Below are 24,042 nucleotides of genomic sequence, written 5' to 3'. Positions count from 1 at the left end.
CATAAATACTACATAGAGGAGTCAATGATAATTAATAATTATTTGATGAATAATTAATTATTTAATTCATTTTGTTGAGCTCCATGTTGGGGAGTCATTAAATATTATGTAGTGTCTTTCCCTGTCCCATTTTAGCTTGGACATGTAGGTCATCATGTTGGATGACTTTACATATTATACAGCAGAATTAGCTAGAATTAATTATTATTAATGAATTATGTTCATTGACCTGCTGTAGGTTCTTGGCTCCGAAATTGAATCTGAACTAAAAGCAATAAATCTGTACAAGAAAAGTGCACATACAAATAACCAAGGATTGGTTTGATCACACAACTGGTTTATTATTATTTAAATATCGATTATACATTCATATAATGAAATCGATTACAGCGATACATGAGGGAGATTAATATATGAGGAAATTTCTCTATGATAATTACCCTAAATTCTAACAGTACTATTGTTTATTCCAGCAAGCATTCAGCACCACTCCTGAGTTATGAAAGAAATGATACGATGTGACCTTATGTATCCCTGGAGATGGACTGGAGATAGCTGGAAGTATGTCGCTGACACGCGATGCTTTTCGGCGCGGGCTTCCCACTAGAATTACCAGGATTTTCACATGACCCCTTCTTCTAACAGAGACTGCCAAATGGCAGTGCTTGAGTAATTTGCATCCCATTATACCATCTTTTGTTATGTACATTAAGCCACTACTAGGTGCTAACAGGTGGGTGATAGTGTGAACTATGTTGATCCATTGACTCAGATGGAGAAAAAAACCTTGATTTTAAGCCTTCTTAATAAGTAGAAATTGCTCAAAAATATTATTTTATCTTGAGTCATACTTACTTGTCAAGAAAAAAATGTGACTTAAAACAAGAAAAAATGTCCTGATAAGATTATTTTACTAAAAATGTCTTTTTTACAAGTAGCTGAGGGTTGTTTTTTTTTTGTATAAATCTATGTAAAAATATCTTTACCTATTGGCAAAAATATATACTTATTGGCAGTTTTTCAAAAGACAAAATTACTTAAAATGATGGTTAAAAAATCTGAAATTTAGCTATTTTAACCAATCATCAATGAGAAAGCAATTAGTACAAAGAAGGCAGACTTGAGATGTTTTGGAAATATAGTTCAAATAATGTCTTTGTGTCAGTTTTAGAATAAAGAGAAAGATGACTGCAGACACTGGAAAACGTGTTAATAAAGTGCATAAACTTTATATAATAAACTGCATCAAAGTAAATAGCCTGTCTACATGCTGAGTGTAATAAAATAGAACATTTCTCACTAAGGTACAATATTATACATATACACGATGGAGGTAACTGAGATGGGTTCTATATTTATTTTAATAAATAAACATTTTAAATGTTGTTGTTGCAGCCATTAGATCGAAATATGCCAGTAGCAGGTAACAGTGAACAGGGATGGGTGTGATGGGTGATAGCATGAACGATGATGATAACGATTATGTGTGTATTCACCTCCATGTGGATAAAAAGCCAGAACGCTGTTGGGCTCTATACGTGTGAACACATGCGCGTTAACACGTTATTAAAATTTTGCGTGTTAACACGTACAATTTTGTCGCGATAACGTGACCAAAAATAACACGTTTACACGCTTTTTAAGGTTTTCGCCAATGGGAGGCCTCAAATCCCGGCGTATTTACATATTCATGATAGGATTTACACCACACACTGTAGCTGACACGAAACATAAATCTTCTGTGAACGTAGTCCCTACGTTTCATCTGAATTATTCATAACATAGTGAGCTAAGCGCTGACCTATGGCTACGTTGAGCCCTACGTGAGCAGTGTGAAGACAGCAGTACTAGTAAGATGATCCCCATAGCAACTGGAAGTTTATTTTTCACAATAAAATAATCTGGTGTTTAATACCTTAAAATTTATAAACATGCATATTATTATTATTATATAACTTAATTTATAACATGCTCTAAAGCTTTTCATAGTTTTATATCAAACAAGCATCACTATTCTCTCACACTGTATGTGTGTAAGACATACTGAGGCATAATTCATTCACATTGATAAATTATGTGCATTCTTTTAATAGCATGCTGCTAAAAAATACGGTGCCAATACAAACCCATAGTGAAATTTCCAGATCCTCCTCTTTCTGTAAACATGCATAATATGTTTAAAGTTACATTAATTTACTCATGTTTTATTTAATTATGTGTATCTACTTTTATATATACATTAAAAACTTGAGAGGTTAAATCTCCTTCAAAATAGAATTGAACCAAAAAATCTGAATTAAAAAACTGCTTTTTTCAGCAGTAAAATCTGTTGTGGTTGAAGTGAGGGGTTTATATATATGTTCAACAATATAATGTATTATATTTAAATATGTATAATGGTTATGCAAAATCTCATGAACATTAAACACTGGAATGTTTCCGTTATTTGGTAAGTTAAGGCTTTATGTTGTTTCAGCAATAACGCAATACACCAGTAGTTGGCAGTAAAGAATCATGATACGCTTAATACACAAACTTAATGTGTTAACACGTAAATACCTTAGCGTGTTAACACGAAATTATACGCTACGTGTTAACACGGAGAATCCAACCCGTTTAGAGACCAACGGCGTTCCATACTATATTGGACATGATCAACCATGTCAACCCCTGTGACTCATGGATTGACTTATGACATATATGGATTTACTGACATATATAAGTATGAATTAAAAAGGAAAATAGCATGCTTAATTTGCTTTAAACTGACAATTTTATTAAACTGACGGAAAAACCCGAGCTCGCTACAGAAATTCTTGAACGCAACCGTGACGTCACTGGTGGAAAACAGCTGAGCAACGCTGCGGTAAAACACCGTTATGACAGTATCTAGCTAAATGATCAACATTATTCATGACAATAGCCTAGCAATAAGCTATACTCAAATTTAGAGGTACCGTTATTCTTGTAAATGTGATCGAATTCATCCGACACTATAAACCTCCGTAATGCAACTACGTAGCCGAGTATAATCTGAGCCACCGAGTTTAGCAAGTCAAGCTAACGTTAACTAACACCAACTAAAACAGGCCAAGTAAGTGTACTCACCCTGTTTACCTCCATGTTACAGAGGCTCTTGAACACCTTTCGTTGGTTTCCTTACATGCCCATATTGTTGGAAAAGCGCCAGTGAAATGAGCTACAGATAACGGAGTGAGCGGATGGTCCTTTCCAAAGTGCCCGTTTAAAGTTGACAAATTTAGTCCATTTTCTGGATTTTTTGGGATCTTTGGGCCATTTGTGCACAGATGTCCCACTGTACATTTAACTATTGCAGCCAAAAACAACACACATTTTCGTCATTTTGCATTAAATTAAGTGCAACTTCTAGAGTTGTTGTCCACCATCTACGTCACATGCAAGACTCCTATTAGTTTCCGAACAACGTTGGGGGGACCAACGGTCTTTTAAACCTTATTCCTTGAATTAGTGAGAAATAACATGTTTTCTGACTATCAACAAACACAAGTTAGGAACTCAAATTCCACTGTATTTATTTGTTTGACACTTTCATAGAGCTGGTGCTTAGCCTTTAAGTGTTTCACAATTCCCGCCTCTCTAATGCCTCTCATTGGCCTGTTTCAACTCGACCTGTTTCAATTGTTTCAATTTCTGCGCAATGATTGGCCAGGAGACGCAAATAGAGTGCGTAATTGAAACAGTGGGATGTACTAACGTTTCGTTCTCCTTTTCTCAGTTCTACAGCGAACAGACAACGATTGAAAGGTACGTGTTAGGTCTCATTCATTGCTTAGAGTTTAGTAAAACCTCACGATTTGAGTTTAAAGATTATGGTAGTAGCGTTGTTGTTGCGTGTGTCGTTGTATAAAGCCCAGCGTTCAGTAAACAGCTTGTGTAAACACTATTATCTTTATAATCTGCTTTTTTTCAGTTAAATTGCACCAATTTTGTAATATATATTAAAACTGTAAGTGTTAGTTGTAGGGAATGTGTTCTGGTAACGTTAGTTTTTGTTGTAGGTTTGTTAAACGTTTGTGTTTACATGATTAAATTATATTTCTTGGAATCTCAGATGTTAAAATATTAGTTCAGTACTATTATAACGTGGGTAAAACATCTGAGTTGTATTTGTTGTTGCTTAGTGATAAAATATGCACTTTGTGTTAGGTGTACAAGACCCATAAGATGTTGCTGTTTAGTGATAAAATATTCTATTACAAGCATTATGTGTACAAAAACATTAGTTGTTTAGTATTAAAAAACTCTATTATATGTAATAGGTGTACAGTATTAAAATATATATTAGGTGTTCAAAACACAAGTTATTGTTCCGCATTAAAATACTCCATTATAAATATAATACCTGAGTTGTTTTTGTTGTTGTTTAGTGGTAACATATTCTATTATAAGCAACATTAGTTGTTTAGTATTAAAATGGTCAGTTATATTACTGTTAGGTGTATAGTATTAAAATATTGAATGTATTAGGTGTACAAAACACTAACTACTTGTTGTATTAAAGAGACCATTTCCATTAATGCTGACTTTTTTAAACCTCTTCACTGTGTGTAATCATGTCTTGGATCAGTTTACCAAATTAATTTTAGTTTAATACAACGTAATGCTCATTTTTTTTCTTTCTGCAGTGTGCCTATTAAATGTCTGAATTTATGTTGCCTTGTCTTGCTATTGTTATGATTAACAAGCTATTATGGACCCATTAAGCGGGAGCCATTCACCATTGTCAGCATGTTATGTGTTATGTTAAATAGGGCTTTCAGTTGATTGCTTATTGGATCACTCTGATGTAGTACTTATGCTTAAATATAATTATTTAGACCAGCTGTGAATTTTAACACCTCAGCCCCCTGCCCCTCAACTGTTTTGTATTTGATGATCTCTGGGTCTGAATGTTGGTCTGATCTTTTTATTTTTGTCTTAAAATATTGTTTTTACAGAATGGATTCACGACAGGTTTTGCTTTGAGGCAGACGGTGAGGTCACCCTTCAACCCACACCTGAAGTAGCCCAGGTAGCAAGAGAGAGCTTGCCTGGTGACGAGGAAGTGCTGGCATCTGCAGTGGTGATGGAGACATCAGGTTTGTCCTCTCTGAACTCTGATGCTTTTGTGTAATTAACAATATATTTGAAACACATGGTTAATGTGAAATTTTTTGTATGTCATGTATTAATTAGACCTCAAAAGGTGATGCTCAAGGGGGTCACGGTAAGTGTCGTGGCTCATCAAACATTGCTCTGCTTTGTAGTTCTGGAGATTTAGTTTGTTACTGTGCACGTCCTATCTGCCCTGTTGCTTTGCTAGAGTAGTAGTATGCAATATTTAATCACTGTGCTTTGACTGGGATTCTTTAACACCTGACATTTATTTCTTCACTCAGTCATCCACACTTCACATTTATTTACACTTTTAATTAACGTCGCATTTAAAAACACTTCTACAACTGGTGTTTTTTGACAGTCTGCTCACTTTTTGCTTCTCTTCCATCAGCCCCTCAATCACCTGTCCTGATGACCTTTCCAGTCCATGTGAGCCAGAGTGCTGCAATGACACCTCCCCCCAGTGACCCCAAGTCGTTTGCCGAGGAAAGCTACTCAGAAGAGGGAGGCACCCTGTGTGTCTCCTGAGGTCAGGTCACTTCGAATTGTTTTGCTTGGTGATTTATGTTTATAACAATGTACTTGTGAACACATACTGACAGTCATGTCTTCTGTAAGGTCCTGTGCTTCCAGTGAGCTGGAAACAACATCTTCCTAAGGAGCAGCATGAGTGGATCAGCCATGCCATGTTTAAGAGGGATGGTGCAGGGAGAGCTGTTCTAACCGAGCAACTCCGGATGTGGTGGTATCCTCCTCTGTGTAATGTCCTTAATGACCAGCCTCCGGCTTCCCCTGCTGCCTTCTTCACCTGGCCCTTCTGCCTTTGGATGCCCTACCGTATCTGGGGAAGTCAGACTGTTGTGCCAGCAGCCAGAGTGCCTTTGCGCTGCTCATCGCCTGACGTCGTGCGGCTTGTACAAGACAATCAGGAGGCTGCTCGACTTGGACAGCTGGTACTAACCACCTGACTGATCTGGCAACCCGTTTGGCTGTTCCTGTACCTGTTTGGAAGAAGCTGTTTTGATCCCTCGGGTTTTCCTGTTTACTCCTTTCTACTGTTATTTCTGTATTTATATCTGTTTTTATAACCTACTAACCATCCATATATCTATCTTTTAGATTGTCTCCGCAGGAACATTTATTACAGAGGCACTAAAACTGCCACCGGACCCTGGAGTATCGTTCTTGTTGTAAGTTACTAAAATCAACTAAAAGCAGTAAGTACCTGCAATTCCATGGCTACTACTGGCTGTTTTGCCTGCTCAGAGTGTGGCATGTTTAGTTTAACCCCCTTTTCCACCTCTAGCGACAATGATAGTGGTTGTGTTTGTACTAAGTGTCACCTAGTTAGCTCTCTGGTGGATAAAGTGGACCAGCTAGAAGTGCGCATCCGGAGCTTATTATTGTCAAGGGATAAACGGTGAGATTCAGCGTTAGCAACTCCGGGTGCCTTAGGGAGTGTTAGCACCCCCTCGACTCCGGCCCTCACAGCGGGCTGAATGGGTGACGTCTCGCGTCTCGGCATCATAGCCGGAAAGCTAAGGCTGATGCTAATGCTGAGGCCAAAGCTGGCCCACCACGCCCCTCCGATTCGCGTGTCAAACAGGTTTGCTCAGTGAAGCACCTGCTGAGGAGCATGTTAAGAGTGCTCTGGTTATTGGAGACTCTATTGTTCGACACGTGAAATTGGCTACTCCTTTAGGGGCGCCGGCAGTAACAGTTAGCTGTTTATCGGGAGCCAGAGCGCCGGATATTAGTGGCAACCTTAGACTGTTGGCTAATAGGAGATATTCGAGGGAAGTCATTCATTAAGGGGCCCATGATATTCGTCTGCGGCAGTCTGCGGTAACTAAGGGTAATATTACAGAGGTGATTAAACTGGCCCAGACTATGCCCGATGCCGTAATCTGCTCTGGTCCCATACCAATGTGGCGTGGCGCTGAAGCTTACAGCAGACTTTCGGCGTTAAACTGCTGGATGTCCAAGTGGTGTTCCAAAAATCAAGTGGGCTTTATAGACAATTGGTTACATTTCGAGGGCAAACCTGGTCTTATAGGTAGGGATGATATCCACCCCACGTGGGAGGGTGCTGCCTTACTTTCTTGCAGCATAGCACATAGTCTTTTAGTTAGTCAGCAGAGTAGTGTAGACAGCTGCTTACAATCCAGAGCCAGGACCAGGCCGCAGACAGACAGGCTAAACCGACCGTCTGCGTCTTGAGGCGTCACCCAGGTTCAACTGTATTGAGACTGTCTTTCCCCTGAACTAAAATGTAAAAGTAGAAAAACAAAATCAGCCTGTTTCAGCAACTTAATCAATAATAAATCATACACAACACCTAGCAGCAACACCTCAGAACTAAAATTCTCAACATAAGATCACTAAACTCAAAAGCACTCATCGTAAATGATATTATGAGTGATCATAAATTCAATGTTTTCTGCCTCACGGAAATGTGGGTTAGACCAAATGAATATTCAGCACTAAATGAAGCCACCCCCCTAGGCTATAATTATGCACATAGCCCAAGGGTATCGGGCAAAGGAGGTGGAGTATGTGTAATTTACCAAAATACCCAAGAAATTAATCTTAAACAATGTGACACCTTCTCTTCTTTCGAGGTTCTCTCCACTATTACAAATCCGGTCACAAAAAAGGACGCATTTTTATTATGCAACATTTACAGACCACCAGGGCCTTACTTAGAATTTCTGAAAGAATTCAGCGATTTTTGCTACAAACCTAGCGGTGTGGAATCAAAGTTATAATTGTAGGAGATTTCAATATCCATTTTGAGAAGGGAAGTGTCCCACTAAAATGCATTTACCTCAATCTTAGACAATATTGGTATTACTCAAAATGTAACAGGGCCTACACACTACTGCAGTCACACTTTAGACTTAGTTCTGACACTAGGTCATAACATTGACAAAATTAATATCTTACCGCAATCCTCAGCAATCTCCGACCATTACCTAATTTCATATGAGCTACGTCTTAGCCGTAATATATATGTAAGAACCCTCGCTATTCTACAAGGCGTATAATAAAACCATCTACCCCCTACAATTTATAGAAAACCTCCCAGAACTATCAACCCCAGTTCCAACTCCATCAGACCCAATGGACCTAGATGTACTAACTGATTACATAGAAAATACCTGTCGATCTACTTTAGAAAAGGTAGCACCACTTAAACATAAGTATAAGACAGAAAAAGCTCGCACCATGGTATAATAAAAAAACAACCTACAGTACTTTAAAACAACCATTACGGAAACTAGAGCAGAAATGGCAATCAACCAAGCTGGAAGTGTTCCATTCTGCCTGGAAGGTCAGCCTTATAGAGTATAGAAATGCCCTCACTAAAGCTCGCTCAGCATATCTGGCCTCGCTGAACTCCAATAATAAAAATAATCAAAGAGCACTGTTTAGTGTGTTTTCTAGAATTACAAAAAATCAAGCAGGTTCCGAAGAACTAATTCCAGCAACTCTCACCAGTAAAGATTTTATGGCCTTTTTTAATAATAAAATTGAGAATATTGGACAACAAACTCAAGCCACAGGATTAAATTATTTATTATACAGGACCATTATTGTTTACATTATACATGTTACCGCTAGGCACAGTTGTAAGAAACCATGACATTAACTTTCACTGTTACGCAGACGACACGCAATTGTATATTTCAGTCAAGCCCGATGGGGAAAAACACAGATTAAAGAAAATAGAGGACTGTGTAAAAGACGTGAAAGGCTGGATGTTGCGTAACTTCCTCCTTCTAAACAGCAACAAAACAGAGGTCCTGCTTTTGGGTCCAAAAGTGGCAAGAAATAAATTATCAGATTTAATTTTAAATCTAGCTGACTTTCCAGTTAATCCTGGTTCAGCAGCAAAAAATCTTTGTCATAATTGACGCGGATTTATTATTTGATCAACACATGGGCAGTATCACTAGGACAGCTTTTTTACATCTTCGCAGTATTGCTAAGATTAGAAATGCCTTATCCCTTCAGGATGTAGAAACATTAGTACATGCCTTTATTACTTCAAGGCTTGACTACTGTAATGCACTACTGTCAGGATGCACCAGCAGCAATTTAAGTAAACTTCAACTAGTTCAAAATGCTGCAGCTAGGGTCTTCACTAAAACTAGAAAATTTGAACATATCAGCCCAGTTCTTTCATCACTTCATTGGCTGCCTGTTAAATTCCGCATTGACTACAAAATTTTATTATTAACATATACAGCTCTACATGGGCTTGCTCCTGAATACCTTCAAGATGCAATTTCCTATTATGAGCCTCCACGTTTACTCAGATCACAGAATACTGGATTTTTAATTGTTCCCAGAATTCAGAAGGCCTCAGCTTGGGGAAGAGCCTTTTCTTATAAAGCCCCCGAACTCTGGAATGATCTTCCAGAAAATGTTCTGGACTCAGACACAGTCACAATCTTCAAATCTAGGCTAAAAACTAATTTGTTTAGTTTCTTTTGGTAGCTAATGCTCCCCCATAGATAAAGGCGGCAGATCCGGGGGGTCCATGGACACAGGGAATTATAGTAAACTGAGACGCTGGTGCTGTCGTCATGTCACTTCTCGCGATCACTCAGGTTTGTTGACGTTGGAGCGGATGGATGCCAGTGTTTCAGGATGCTCCCGTGTCTGTCCTTCTGGTTCTCTCCTTTTAGTTAAAGCTGTCATAGTCAGATCTGCCGGAGTCATTAGCCACACTCTGGAAATTTTCATATTTTCTACTTTACAAACACAAAAAAGTTCAAAATTCCATCCCTTTACATCCTTCCGAGTAAGCGACTGCCCACCTGTCCGTCTGGACACTGATGGATGACTGTCGAGATCCTCCTCCACGCTTCAGATCAGCTGCCCACGCTCCAGCAACCTTGCCTTGTGCCTTGAAGCTGCCCCTACACTGAAGTTCTCATGGACTACTAACTATTATTACCAGTAGATTGACCAGAGGAGTATGGGTCACCCCTTGTGAGCCTTGGTTCCTCCTAAGGTTTCTTCCTCAGCTGGAGGAGTTTTTCCTTGCCACTGTTGCCCCTGGCTTGCTCAGGTTTTACATATCATTCAAAGTGTTTTTTACATTTCATGTCAAATCTTTGTCTTACTGGAATTCTATGAAGCTGCTTTGTGACAACATCAGTTGTGAAAAGCGCTATATAAATAAATTTGATTTGATTACTACTTGGCCACGGAGTACTTCGAGTGTCGCCGCTGTCACAAGAAGGTGGCGGGATGGTCGCGGGATGTCTTGGAGCAGCTAGATCCTGCACACCGTGCGTTGTTTCCAGCCATTCTCACGTACAGGTATGCACACAGCAGTTATTCTTCAAGCACTCGCTACAGTGACACATGTGTAAACCATGTTTGTGTATGTGTTTAACAGGTTGTCCTGTGACGTGAAAGTGGTCCGGCTGATGCGCGAGCGATCCCTTGGCAACAGCACCACTGCGCTGTACCTTAAAAGAGCTTAAAGAGCAGTACAGCGAGACCTGGATGACCAACACAATGCGCTACCTTGCTGTGTGTAAGAAGTTCCAGGTCTCTGGAACGATGGGTTGAAAAGTCTTAAAGATGGGTTCAAAAAAAGGTAAAATATATATATATAATTTTTTTTTTTAAATACATTTTGTGTGAGTGTTAAAATATAGCCAAGCACTAGGGTGGACGCAGTACACTGTTTGTGTTTTTGTTCAAGGTGACAAAGAAACTGGCTGGAGATGCCGCTGGGACAGCAGCCTGGGTCACCAGCGTGGGAAATAAGTTTGGACAGGTCCTCATGTCTGTACTCACAACCCACGAGGGAGACGGGCTGTTGCCCATGGCAGTGGGGCTAATGGGGCGCTACCAAGACGCTGGAGTCCCTCTGCCCAAGCTCCTGTACGTGTACAGGGACTGCTGCACTAAAACAGGGGGATTGAGAGTGGTTGACATGTTCCACGAGTGGGAGGAGCTTATCAGACTGGACGCGTGGCAAATGAAGATTTGCTGTGGGAGTCACCACAGACAGTCACCAGCTCTACGGCATCTTCATGGCAAAGCTGTCTGCCTGCGTTTTCTAGTGGGATGCTGGGGACGTGGCTCGTCTGCGAGAGGCTGTTCTGTCAGAGCTAAAAGGGAAGCAGGGCATCGCTCACTTGACAGACAACGAGCTCAACGCCAAGCTGAGCGCTAAGGCACACACGTGGGGCACGAGCAACCAAGGAGCTCATAGATCAGCTGCTGGTAGCTTTTAAAGACATCAAGGACACGATGGGCGTCCCCCTGTTGGACAAGGAACGGATGAATGTCATTTGGGACACAACAGCAACACCTCGATTGCATCCAAGATCCTTGGACGGGGCAGGTGACCAAAGGAGGGGTCGTTCTTCCCATGTACCACTGTGCATGTGGTTCCACATCCCTGGAGTCATTCCACCTTCACCATCATTTCATTCCTGGTGAGGGTTTTTTTTTTCCCCTCTCTCCTCCCCCTTCTTCTGAACTTTGATTGTGTGCATGTGAGTTCATGGTGGAGTGATTTTTAAATATGTTTTATTTGTCCTTCAGGCAGTTCTGCCAATGCAGAGAACTTCCAGGCATACCTCCTGGAAGGGCTGGTGAGGTGGAACGAGGACCACGCTGCATCAGCTGTGAACCAGTCGGAGCAGGTGCTGCAGTGTTATACTGGCCACCTGCAGCATGCCCTCAACCAGCTCAGTGAGGAGATGCTGGGCTGTAAACTGGTTGAGGATTACACCAAGCCCAGAGTATACAGGTAACATTTTTGAACGTGACTCATTGTGCTATAACCATAAAGCCAAACTATTTTCACTCAGCTGTGTGATTATTTGTTTCAGGTGAGCTGATTGGCATCGAGTACCTCTTCTCCCAGCAGTGCAAGGAGCTGAGGGTCGATATCAGCCGGGACCCAGATGCAGCTGATGACCTGTCCGAATGGGAGGACGCAGGATTTGATGAAGCTCTCTCTCTCTGAGTCCTCTGTCGGAGTGGAGGACAATGACCCCACTGTTGGCCCTCTGTCATTAGGTGAGTCCATTCAGAAGGTGAATCTGAAGATGCTTCCGTAGACCCAGTCCTCCCCTTTCAAGCTCCAGAAGTAAGTGCTTTTGTGTTTTACACTATCTGAGCATTTAACCATAAATGGAGATGGGAGCACAATTAACCTGAATGTCTTCATCTTGTCAGGTTTTCAGAGGGACGGGTGGAGCGCCAGGCTACGAGTGTGTGGTGAGGCTGGCCAGGTTCCTGGTGGACTTGCGCGATGAAGCCTGTCTTTCTGAGAAGCAGGTTGCCGACATCGTTGCTCTCTGGAACCGTCTGCCGGATGTCGACAAGCAACGTGTCTCTTACCAGCCGAAGCACAGGGAGCAGCTCCTTCAAGGTTACTTTAAGACCAGCCATTCAAAGACCACAACTTGAGCAAGAGGAGCAGGGGGACCACTGACTTTTTTTTCACATGGACACTGATATTTATAACAGAAGTACATCCATATAGACAATCTATCATGGTAGTCAGCAGTATTTGCTCTCAATGACTTTTATAGTTAATATACAATACTACTGTACTGCTATGGTCAAGATTTATTACATTCATTACAAATTGATCCACAATCCAGTATATAATTCAGACTTCTTACTTATTTCATATTCTGCACTATAGAAACAAATGACTGTTAACCTACATATGTACATACCAATACTGTACTTAAATATATAGGATGTGACCTTTTTGTAAATAAATTAGCCATTTGTATTTATATACTGTTGTTGTAAATAAATCAGTTAAAATACATTGACATTTCCTGTGTTGCTCAAATATATAGTATTTTACTATTAACAAAGCTCACACTAATACTACTGAAAACATACTATGTTTATACGTTGTTATACATGTACTAAAGGCAACATATTGGAATGTTTACAAATTCAAAGTGCCCCGTTTTCCCCTCATTCTATTGGAATCTGCCTTGGCCAATGAGAGCATGCAGCCCGCCCATCACATGGCTACTTAGTCCAGAGTTGCTCCTCCTCTTAAGAGGGCAACAGCAGAGCAGAGGGGACATGGGGCTCACCCTTTGCTTTGCTTTTTTATTTTTTTATTTTTATTTTTTTCTCCTCGCGTTTTACACCCTGGTGTGCTTCCTAGGGCGGTCACAAGACCCCCGTTGGCGTCTTTGGGCCTGGGCGGGTCCCAGGGCCTCACTGGAGGGCCCACAGAATATCGGGTGGGGTCCTGGTCCTCAGAGCTGGTGGCGTTCTGAAGTTCTCTGTGGGGATTCTCCGTCATTGCTGATCTGCTGCCTTGTGAGAGACACATCCACGCAGGTCTCTCCTTCTGGTTTTTAACCAGAATTTAGAAAACCCAGTTTGAATACCTGATTGGTCCTCAGGGATTGGGGATTGGCCCATCTCTTGCCCCTGATTGGCATTTTCATGTATCTTTTTGTAGTGACATCACATAAAATTTATGACACTTGATAAGACAAAGACTTTAAGATGAGCCCTGTTGAATGACTACCCCATAATTCTGAGTCATACTTTTGCAATATTAGAGCTTATATGTGAACACAAAGTAATATCATTCAGACAAACCATGTTTTACTTCATTTTTAACCAAATAACAGAGTATGTGGCTACCTTGGTTCCTATAAGTTCATATAAAAAAGTGACTTTAAACACATGTAAATTAATTCGACCCGTTTTGATTGTCTAAATGGAATTAATTTCACACAGTTGTACCCATAGGCAACTTGTTCACCAGATAAACTTTACGAATTAAGGAATGTCTTCCAAGATGTATGAGAAGACCTCAAGGTTGAGTCTGTGTGTCTTTGCATTACAGAGGAGACCATAAAAAGGTCCAGAGTTTCCGACTCTTCTCTGGGTGTTATCTCTTGGGGATGTCTCTGAGCGAAGATAGGTCTTTCAGCATAAGATAACTTTTGGCATATTAAGTCCCAAAAAGTATCATTTATTTTTATTAAAAATTAATAACCTGTTCATCTCCACTACATATTTTAGTTTGTGTTTGGGGGAGTACACTCACTGAAGATAACAAACAATTACTGTAAGGTCCAGTGTGGACAATATGTATACTCCCTATAGAAAAATATTGCGTGAAATAGTACACAGCTGGGGCACAACATCACCATACCTAATGCCAAGTATGGGGTAGAGGGCTGTACAGCACCCAAGTATCATTTTAAATAGTGGAATATTTTAATTTAATGTAATGTAATTAATTGTTTTCTAAAAAATGTTTCAGCAACAGATTTACAGATGTATGTGTGTGTGTGAGGAGATGAGGGAGTGCAAAATGCCCCATACAAGCAGACACACACATGCTTTATTTTAGGCCAAATATAAAGGTTCTGAGAATTTTTTCTGCAGTGCTCAGTAGGCCAGAAACTTTTAGACACATATTGTTGTCATTTTGACATTTTTAAGCTACCTTCACTGCTTTTTGTATTGTTACCTGATCCTTCCTGATCCTTCTTCAATTATCTCTATTTGTTCCACTAAGTTCTGCTGTTCAGTTTGCTGACTAAGGGGCTGAATGAAGAAATGCTCTGAAACTGTTTGCGTTGCTGTATTGAAGTGTGAGGTGTCATGCTACACCAGCCTGTAGCAATGGGTATGTGCTCTTTAATACTTTTAAATACATATACCTTTAACTCTCTATTTAAGCACATTGCTTTACTTATATATATATTTATTTATTTTTTATACATTAAAACATTTAATTATAGTGCTTATAGCATTAACTGTAGCAGCTTTTACATTAAAAGTTTTCACTGAGCTGTAGCACCAATAATGTTAATAGGTAGCTCTGACTGTAGTGATTATAAACTGAACTATATTTAGCTATCTAAATTTACATATAACACAGCAATGCATCTATAAACCTCTAGCTATATGAGAGTAACTCAAAGTGTTTAGTCCTGACATTTCCAACAGTAATTTTAACTACAATATTTAAAGTCTTAAAACTATAGCTTCCTATAACTGTTAATACTGGCCATGGATTAAACACCTGAACTCAGTGTTTTCAACATGGTGTCTGTATCCTAGAATTAGTCATTTCAGTCCTAGTCATGAATTTGCTAACGGCAAACTTCATAAATGTTATTGTGAAAAGATTCAGGGAAACTGAAGATATCTCAGTCTATGTAGGACAAGGCCAGAAAACACTTCTGAATGTGCATGACCTTCAAGCCCTAACACAGTATTACAAGTGATTGCGAGCTATATCACGAGTATTACAAGTACCACAGACTAGGGTTGTGCCATACCGTATCGTTCGTGATGATATCGTCATATTTAAAAAAACAAAAAACAAAACACCTATCTTGATAATCGTGATCTTCTTACTTGTTCGCATAATGACTCAGCACAGCAAATATTCAGTGTTTGTTTTCTTATTTACCTTTTTGCTGTTTATATATTATTTACAATATAAACAATGTTTACTTATTTCTTTTGTCACTTCTTTATATTTGAAAATTTAAAACTGTTGAATTTGTAATAAAATAAAACTTTTTAAAAAATGAAAGCTCTTAATACTATTAATATATATTAAATATTTAATTTAATATTATTAATATTAATATAACATTTATTTTATTGCTTTAGTGCATTCTTGAAATTATAAAAAATTTTTTTCAGTGTTTTGTTCATATCGTCAAGAATTGTTATCGGCAAAAAACCCCGAAATATCACGGAGAACACACCAAACTCCTCACAGACAGTCACCTGGAGCAGGACTAGAACCCACAACCTCCAGGTCCCTGGAGATGTGTGACTATAACACTTGTTATAGTCAAGTGTTAACTATCAATTTGTTAAAATATATAATGTTTTCTCTGTATAGTATTTATTATTCAGTTATTTTCACGTAGAAAACCAACAAATAGAGACAGATCAATAGGTGTTTTAATGCAGCAAATAGTTTTGTAATTTCAGTAGAGCTCAGTGTCTAATGATGAGTAGCACAGCAGTCAGACACCCACAGTACACCAGAGGGGTGTTTACTATTGCAGAGTGAATATTGTTTGTTATTTTTCAGTTCTTCTGTTTAGTGATATCCCACACAATCTCCAGAGGAATATCCTTCATTTTTTCCTGATATACTTGGTTGAAGTATTCATTCTGTGCTACAGTCAGATAGTTTTTCCAGTCACCCACTGTCCCTACAACAACACAACAACAATATATGACATTATAAAAATAGCACATCAACTAAATTTACAGCATAATATATATATATATGATATATATATTATTTTCATAGAACAAATAAACAATGCATTCATTATTATTTTTCAGTTCAAAATACTGGCAGTATTCTTTTGCTAAAATTATATGTAACATTTTGGGGGGGGGAATACAAAAAAATTACCTTTGCAAAAGACATCTAATATATTTTGAAATGTATGTTAAACAAATAGATTCATTGATTAATTTTCTGTAACTTTTTCATCTTGTTCCAGGTTGTGGGGTGTCCGGAGCCTATCCGGAATCATTGAGTACAAGACAATACAAGAAATACACCCTGGTGCCAGTCCATCACAGGGCATCAGTAATGCATTTACATTATGTATTAATTTGTAATGTATTAATGCTCATACATTTTGATGTGTGAAACACTACAGTGCCACAGTGCCATTCTAGATAAAAACTGAACAAAATTCCATATTTAAGATTGTTTTCTGTAGAGAATGTCATTTATTTTCATCTTAAACAAAATATATACATTAAATAAGGGAGGGGAGGGGGACAGTTATCATAAAGTTTTTTGTATAAATCTTCAGTAATGAAATAATACATAATAAAATAACAAAATGAACACTGTAATTCATTTTGAAATGAGGCTTACCACACTGGATTTCAGTTTTAGAATTTAGTATCATATATGTTTTTGCTTAAATAATGAATGTTCCGCTTGTAATTCTGAAATGTTTACCTTTTCTGAGGAAGGCACCCTTCCCTGGAACCTTGTCGGTACTTGACATGAACTCATAATTTGCTTTTGGGTCTTGTTTCATGTAATTGAAGCTGGCTCTCTCCACCACGCTGTCCAGAGCTGCATCTGAAAGAGTCTTTCCCACAAACTGACAAATCTTCACCACTGCTGCCCTCAGGTCCTGAAACACAGTAAACACAGACAGTTTGAATTATAGCTGTGACACAATCAACATCACAATCAACATTTCATTTTCTCCTTCCAGTCAATCTCAGACTAATTGGTTTTAAACATTTGCTCTTGTTCATCAGAGCTCCATATGGTCAAATTGAGTGTAATATGAGCGCATGGAACTTTCACTGAGTGTTTTGGTTTCATTTCTACTGTATCTCTATGACAGACTCATGCCTTAGTGCATATAAATTTGAATATAATAGGGTAACTGTGTAATATTATGTAAAATACAGGAAGTGTTGCAGAAGCTAAAGTTTAGATCCATAAACATGCTTCTGTTGCTAAACTGAGAACAAAGAAAAAAACATGGTTGTAGACCAGGATACATAAAATGCCACAATTTCTGGAAAAGAAAACACAAGACAATCAAACTGAGAAAATCCGGGAGACGTGTACAAGAGAAAAAGACTGAAAATTGAAACAGACTAGACACAAGTTAAAATTTGTTTCAACTGTTTCATGACAAGGAAACCACTGAGAGCAGATCGAACTGACAGAAGCACAGTTATATATTGCATGAAGTGCACAAACACATTACTGCCTTCCATTTTTGGTGTTCAATGTTCTTTTGTGTCTATTACTTGACAGCACCACGTCCTTTCAGACCTGTATTGTTGAGTTGTTCTTGCAGTTTTGGGTTTGCTCAAATCTGAATTTATGCATTAAGCCCCAATTTGAGGACTGTCAAATAGGCATGTTCCTCAGCTCATTTCCTATTGGACACAATTGTTTTGAATTCATTGTTTGAATTATGGCATTCCAGATCCCTACACAAGGGGATTATTTTCTGATTTCACAAATGTCTCATGACAAAGTAACAAATTAGACTTAATGGATGTTTTGACTGGAAATGAAATCTATAAAAAATCTTAGATCAGTTTCCAAAATTCAAAGACAAAAAAACAACAGATTTATGAAAGTGAATGAAAATTAAATAATTGAAACTGTGTGAGGGGATTCTGACCTTGATCATTTCCTCGTAGCTGAGAAACAGAATGTTGTATTTGTCTCTGTTGTTGTACCATCCATTAACATGATCAAACCAGCAGCCACCCAACACTGAACAGGAAATAAACAGAAAACTTACAACAGTATAATTAGCCTCTAATACCACACCACACTATAGATAACTAAATATATAAATAGATAATAGTGGGCTCCAATTTATGAGTTTTGATTTTTAAAATGTACTACTTTAGGCTTTAGGCTATGTTGCATCTTTCATAGATTTTTACTGTTTGTACAAAAACTGAAATAAGCTGATTCTCAGACAATGTGGGATAACATGGATGTGAAAGCAAATGCTGAAAAATAAACTCTAAACTAAACTACAGGCAAAAACCATGAACACTAAGACTAACAATGGCAAAGTACTACAAGACACAGACAACACGACAGACCTTAAATAGAGAATATGACTAGAATGACCTGTGAGCAGCTGATATGTGACTTAATGTAACATGACTAAAACACAGAGGGAGTAGGTTGGGTTACTTCTGGGTTTGAATGCAACACACAAATGATATATATATATATATAAAATGACTGACTCTCTCCAGTGAAGAATTTCTCAATCATCCCGTTGTATGTCTCCCAAGTGTCAAATCTCGTCATAATCTGAGAGAAATGGAAATATGAAACCATGATGTCTTTTGGGTTCCGTGTCACGTAGATGATCTGAAAAAAAAAATTATAATCCATCAGTGTTTGTGAATGTGTCACCTAATACTTTATTAGAAACGACCCCCTTTCTACTTCCACTCACTACCCACTTTAATAGCAACAACCCCTTCTGCTTACACCCACAGACCACTTTATGAGAAACACCCCTTTCTACATCTACTCACTAGCCACTATATTAGAAACACTCCACTTCTAATTTCACTCACTGGCCACTTTATTAACACCCTCCCAATGTACTTACTGTTTCATGATAATCCTTTTTTCATCATGACTAATGTATTTATTGGAGATTTTTAGCTGACTTATTTTCTCATGCAATGCATTGTAACGTTGACCCTGTTGATTGACCTTGAACACTCACTGACCATAATTTTAATAACTCAAATGAATTCCATTGCTCACCTTGCCTTTCCCTTGTAGGCCGAGGGGTATCAGGTGCTGGTGAAGGTGGGAGCAGAACAGTCTTGGAGACCGGCGGATGTTATAATCTTGTTCTATCTTCCTAAACTCTAGCCAAGGCATTTGTTTGGGTATCAGCTCATCCTTCAATTCTGGGAAATCATTCTCGTACAGGAGAGTTATAATCCTCTGCGTCCATACGGTACCTAAGGAGAAACAGGACAAATGAATACAGAAATGAAAGGATGACATGATTCCTACATTCCTAAAAGTACATTTTTAGCTCAGAAGCATGCTTTGGGTGCCAAATAGTAGTATTTTTTTTCAGTACAAGAGGCACATATTTGCCAACAATTATATTACAGTATAACGTTTAGCTTTTACACTATAACAGAAGGTTTGTTTGAGTCCTTGAACACACTTCATATCTAAAATCAAGGATTACAGTATCAATAAGAAATATGGGATCTATTAATAATAAAACTAATAATAATAATAAGGTCTATATCCCTTATTTTTCATCATACAACAGTAATCTGAATTAATTTCTCATTTACAATTTGCAAGTCATCTTGTTCTCAATAAATCACCCTGTGGTATTACATAAGATTATAAGAGAGCAATTATCTCAGACAGATACATCAGTGTAAAGTGGTGTAGAGATCAAGATGTGTAATTAAAATAGCAGCACATAGGTCATAGTCTTGGTAATGTTCATTTGTGCTTAATATTTAAGCTTTTTCATATCCATCCATTATCTGTAACAGCCATTTCAGGGTCACAGTGGGTCTAGAGCCTACCTGGAATCATTGGGCACAACGCTGGAATACACCCTGGAGGAGGTGCCAGTCCTTCACAGGGCAACACACACACTCACGGTCACTTTTGAGTTGCCAATCCACCTACCAATGTGTGTTTTTGGACTGTGAGAGGTAACCGGAGCACCCGGAGGAAACTCACACAGACACGGGTATAACACACCAACTCCTCACAGACAGTCACAGGAATCGAACCCACGACCTCCAGGTCCCTGGAGCTGTGTGACTGCGACACTACCTGCTGCACCACCGTGCCGCCCTCCTTTTCATATCTACATGGATATCTACATTTTATCATTGAATGTTTGAGGGAAGAAGTGATTTCCTATGTTTTATATTCTCTATTTATTTAATCAATTGATTTGTAAAGAACATATTTCCCTCAAGCATTATTTTTAGACTGTGAATTGGAACACAGGTACCCCACAAACAAACAAACAAACAATCAAACAAATAAATGCCTTGTGCATGTTATATAGAGTGCTAGGAGACAGTGTCTCAAAAACGTAAGAAAGCCTTTTGTAGCTTTTATACAACAATATGAAAAACATTGCAGTTAAATTGCTTATATAAATAATAAAATACAGGATAGTTGATACATGCTGAAACACCATAAATTATGTTTTATCTATGATATGACTCAGTCTTAAAATTTGGAATTAAATCAACTTGATCTGTGGATTTATTATTAGAAATTTAATTAACTAAGGATTTTAACAAAACCCAGAGACCTCACTTACCAGATTTAGGGAAAGTGACAACAAACAAATCATCGTCCTTGATCTTAAAATCCAGCAAACTGTCCAGGTACTCGAGGCTCTGATTAAGTCTGTCATCTACATTATAAACCATTCCTTTGTACATGAAGAGTTTATCAGTCAGTTTTTTGTACTCCTGTTGAGCCATGATTAAGAAAAGTTAATTGTTTCGTAGCCCAGGTTTAGCTCTGCTCTGCTGAAAAAACAGTCCTGTAAAACCACATTTATTTACTGTGCACCCAGCTGACCACAGTGAACTGCTGATCTTTGAACTCTGCAAAGGCATTATATATTCGTTTCAAAGAGCACAGTGCTTTAATGTTTAAACAGGGTGATATAATAGAGATTAATAAAGCAAGAGGGAAAATGAATAGATTGAAAGAGGACTACCAGATTTTTGCATTTAACAAAAAAACGGCTAATGGTCAGATAAACAGAGAGCACTGATCTGTCTATTACACAAGATCTTAACACTAAAACTAAAAAAAGAAATTCAATATTGAATCGTACTTCTGCACAAAAATAGCACACACACACACACACACAAATAGTCAAAGATTGGTTTAGCACAGCTGTGTAGCAAATGTAGCATCAAATATTTAATGTTAATAATATATTCAGATTATAAAATGAACTACAGAGATGCATGAAAATGAGGAGGGAAGATTAATTCAGGGAATTTCTCTGTCATAATTCTTATTTCTAAAAGGGAGCTGCAGTTTTACAAAACACTCAGTATTTATGAGTGTGTAAGATATTAAGTGTTGTCATGACCTCAGGTGTCTATGGGTAAACATCAAGTCTGTACACAGTGGCGCCGCTGGGTGAGGGGGGCAGAGAGATAAGTTTGGAAGATTCTAAGGGCCTGGCACTGACAGGGAGCCTTTTGAGGGAAATAAATATAATTTTAATAGTATTGCCTTTGTGTAGGCTTTTGAAATAGAACATATAATTTCACCTGTTAAAATAAGCAAATTAAACATGGTTGTGATTTTCTATAAGAATTTTTCGAATTATTTAATTAGTCATTTCACCACTCTCTCTTTTTACTAAATCATACAGTCTGATTCTGGCAGAGCATGAAAATGAAATGTGCATGGCTTCGGGAATGATCAGCTCAGCTGTCAGTTACCACGCAGGTACATACTTGAGCCGTCACTTGGCAGGACTGATGGTGGTGGTGAGGTGAACTATAAAGTCCGGTTATAAAAATTAGATACATTTCGTATTAACCTGGTTGGATTATCAAGATAACAATTTACAACTACAGAGTGAAAGTTCAAGAACTTGTGAATTTGGCTTGTCATGCATTGCTAGCATCATTGCAACATTAGCTTATATGCTGCTTAATGGCTTTGACTTTAAATTTATAGAACAATCTATCCAATACTACCTTTAAAATACCACCAGTTTAAAGAGACCGCCAATATACTTTGACTGACAAAATTAGAATCCCACCTCAAATAAATGATCACTTCAAATAACCTTTAAAACCTTAAAAAGACCACCAATACATTTTGATTGCCACCTTTTTAAAAATTCCACTTTAAGTAACCCATGATTTTATTAAGATGTCCACATTAAAAACAACAACGTTATTTGGATTTCCACCTTACAAATGACCCCCCCCCCCTCCATTTCTCTCTCTCACACACACGCACACACAGCTGAAGGACTGAGATATTCAGAATTCAATGAATTCCTACAAGGGGTACACCCTCCAAACAAATGCTTATAGCTCAAAATTTTTAACTAAGCAAACCGTAGTGACAAGGACACTCTGGGGATCGAGCTGCAGTTTGAGCAATAATTGATTTTGTCATGACGAGTTAATCACAGAACAAATTTTTGACAAACTTTGCACGCTCTGAATCACATTGAACTCTATGGGAGACAAAACCCTCCCTAGTCCCAAACATAACTCACAAACCGTATTTTCAAAGGATCTCAAATGTACAGGTGCTAGAAAGCTGAACTTGTGTGATAAATTACTAGGCTAAGATAAAATATTAGCCTACATAATTTTCATCCTAATAACTGTTTTGTCTTGATTACTGATGATGTTTGCCGGAGAATCCATGATGTGCATAACACAGAATCTGTTATACGTCCATACTGACACTGTGATGCATGCAAGTTCTCTCAACACATGAACATTTGAATTGAATGAACTCCATATTAAGTAGCCTAGCAATAGTTGCTCATAACTATTTGTAAAATTGTAATTTTTCATGGAGTCCAAGATTTCTAGCGCTGCCCCTGGTTGTACATAAATACATTTGCAAAAACACCAACCAAGCTGCCAGACCAGCACAGCAAAACACACATGGCAAGATGTTAATGCTTATGTGATGATTATATGATCATATTTATTCAGCATAATTGCAAGATATAGCAGAAAAATACGCACTAACCATAATTAGTTGTTCTCAGTTGTTCATATACAGCAGTATGGAAACTGGTTTCAGGGTTGAGCTCAAACAAATACACAGAGAATAATAATAATAAAATAAACAAATAAATATAAAGATACAGAAAGTGTTTGCTCCGGAGTCGACTAATTGCAGTTATCCCAGCCTTCATAGCTGGGGCACCCCTAATGCCACAAATCAGCATTAATAAGTGAATAGTAAAAAAGGAGAGAAGGAAACAAATAATGTAGTACAGAGAACAAAATATCAGGACAGAACACAGTTTGTAATAGTGTTTACAGTGTGTATGTTACTAGGGGTAGTGGTTACTATATGTGTACACAATGTTTATACACTACATGTATAATGTTTACAAAGTATAGTGTGTGTAAAGTCTGTGTGGTCTGTGTTATGTGATATAAGCTCAGATCCAGGTTTTAGATGGAGAGTTCTGATAGAGGGGGGATTGTTGGGTTTTTAAGCCAAACCGGAACCTCCTAACTCTCTCTCTCTCTCTCTCTCTCTCTCTCTCTCTCTCTCTCTCTCTCTCTCTCTCTCTCTCGCTCTCCCCCCTCGGGTTTTCCCACATTTCAGACACTTAATCCCTT

At 38.3% G+C, this 24,042-nt stretch overlaps 1 protein-coding gene and 1 long non-coding RNA gene across 2 annotated transcripts; one reads left to right on the top strand and one right to left on the bottom strand.

Moving 5' to 3' along the window:
- The first annotated feature begins 3,019 nt into the window (after window positions 1-3,019).
- LOC136676218 (uncharacterized) lies at window positions 3,020-6,638 on the top strand. Its single transcript, XR_010796261.1, has 5 exons — window positions 3,020-3,094; window positions 3,758-3,786; window positions 4,980-5,120; window positions 5,531-5,668; window positions 5,758-6,638. It is a non-coding gene; the product is annotated as an uncharacterized lncRNA (long non-coding RNA).
- A 9,427-nt stretch (window positions 6,639-16,065) lies between these two features.
- Window positions 16,066-21,206, bottom strand: LOC136677233 (amine sulfotransferase-like). Its single transcript, XM_066654706.1, has 6 exons — window positions 21,006-21,206; window positions 19,451-19,653; window positions 18,916-19,042; window positions 18,330-18,424; window positions 17,132-17,312; window positions 16,066-16,358 (listed from the first exon to the last, which is right to left on the bottom strand). The coding sequence occupies exons 1-6, from the start codon at window positions 21,169-21,171 to the stop codon at window positions 16,231-16,233; spliced, it is 900 nt and encodes a 299-aa protein (XP_066510803.1). The 5' UTR covers window positions 21,172-21,206; the 3' UTR covers window positions 16,066-16,230.
- Window positions 21,207-24,042: the final 2,836 nt, after the last annotated feature.

The sequence above is a fragment of the Hoplias malabaricus genome, chromosome X2 (assembly GCF_029633855.1).
Source record: "Hoplias malabaricus isolate fHopMal1 chromosome X2, fHopMal1.hap1, whole genome shotgun sequence".
Classification (NCBI taxonomy): domain Eukaryota; kingdom Metazoa; phylum Chordata; class Actinopteri; order Characiformes; family Erythrinidae; genus Hoplias; species Hoplias malabaricus.
The sequence above is the reverse complement of the archived record's forward strand: the minus strand, read 5'-3'. Positions and strand labels throughout refer to the sequence as shown.

Coding starts and splice junctions, on each gene's coding strand:
- LOC136677233 (XM_066654706.1), bottom strand. CDS start 21,171: ATGGCTCAACAGGAGTACAAAAAACTGACTGATAAACTCTTCATGTAC. Junction 19,654..21,005: donor TGTCACTTTCCCTAAATCTG/GTAAGTGAGGTC, acceptor GTTTCTCCTTAG/GTACCGTATGGACGCAGAGG. Junction 19,043..19,450: donor GCCTACAAGGGAAAGGCAAG/GTGAGCAATGGA, acceptor TTTTTTTTTCAG/ATCATCTACGTGACACGGAA.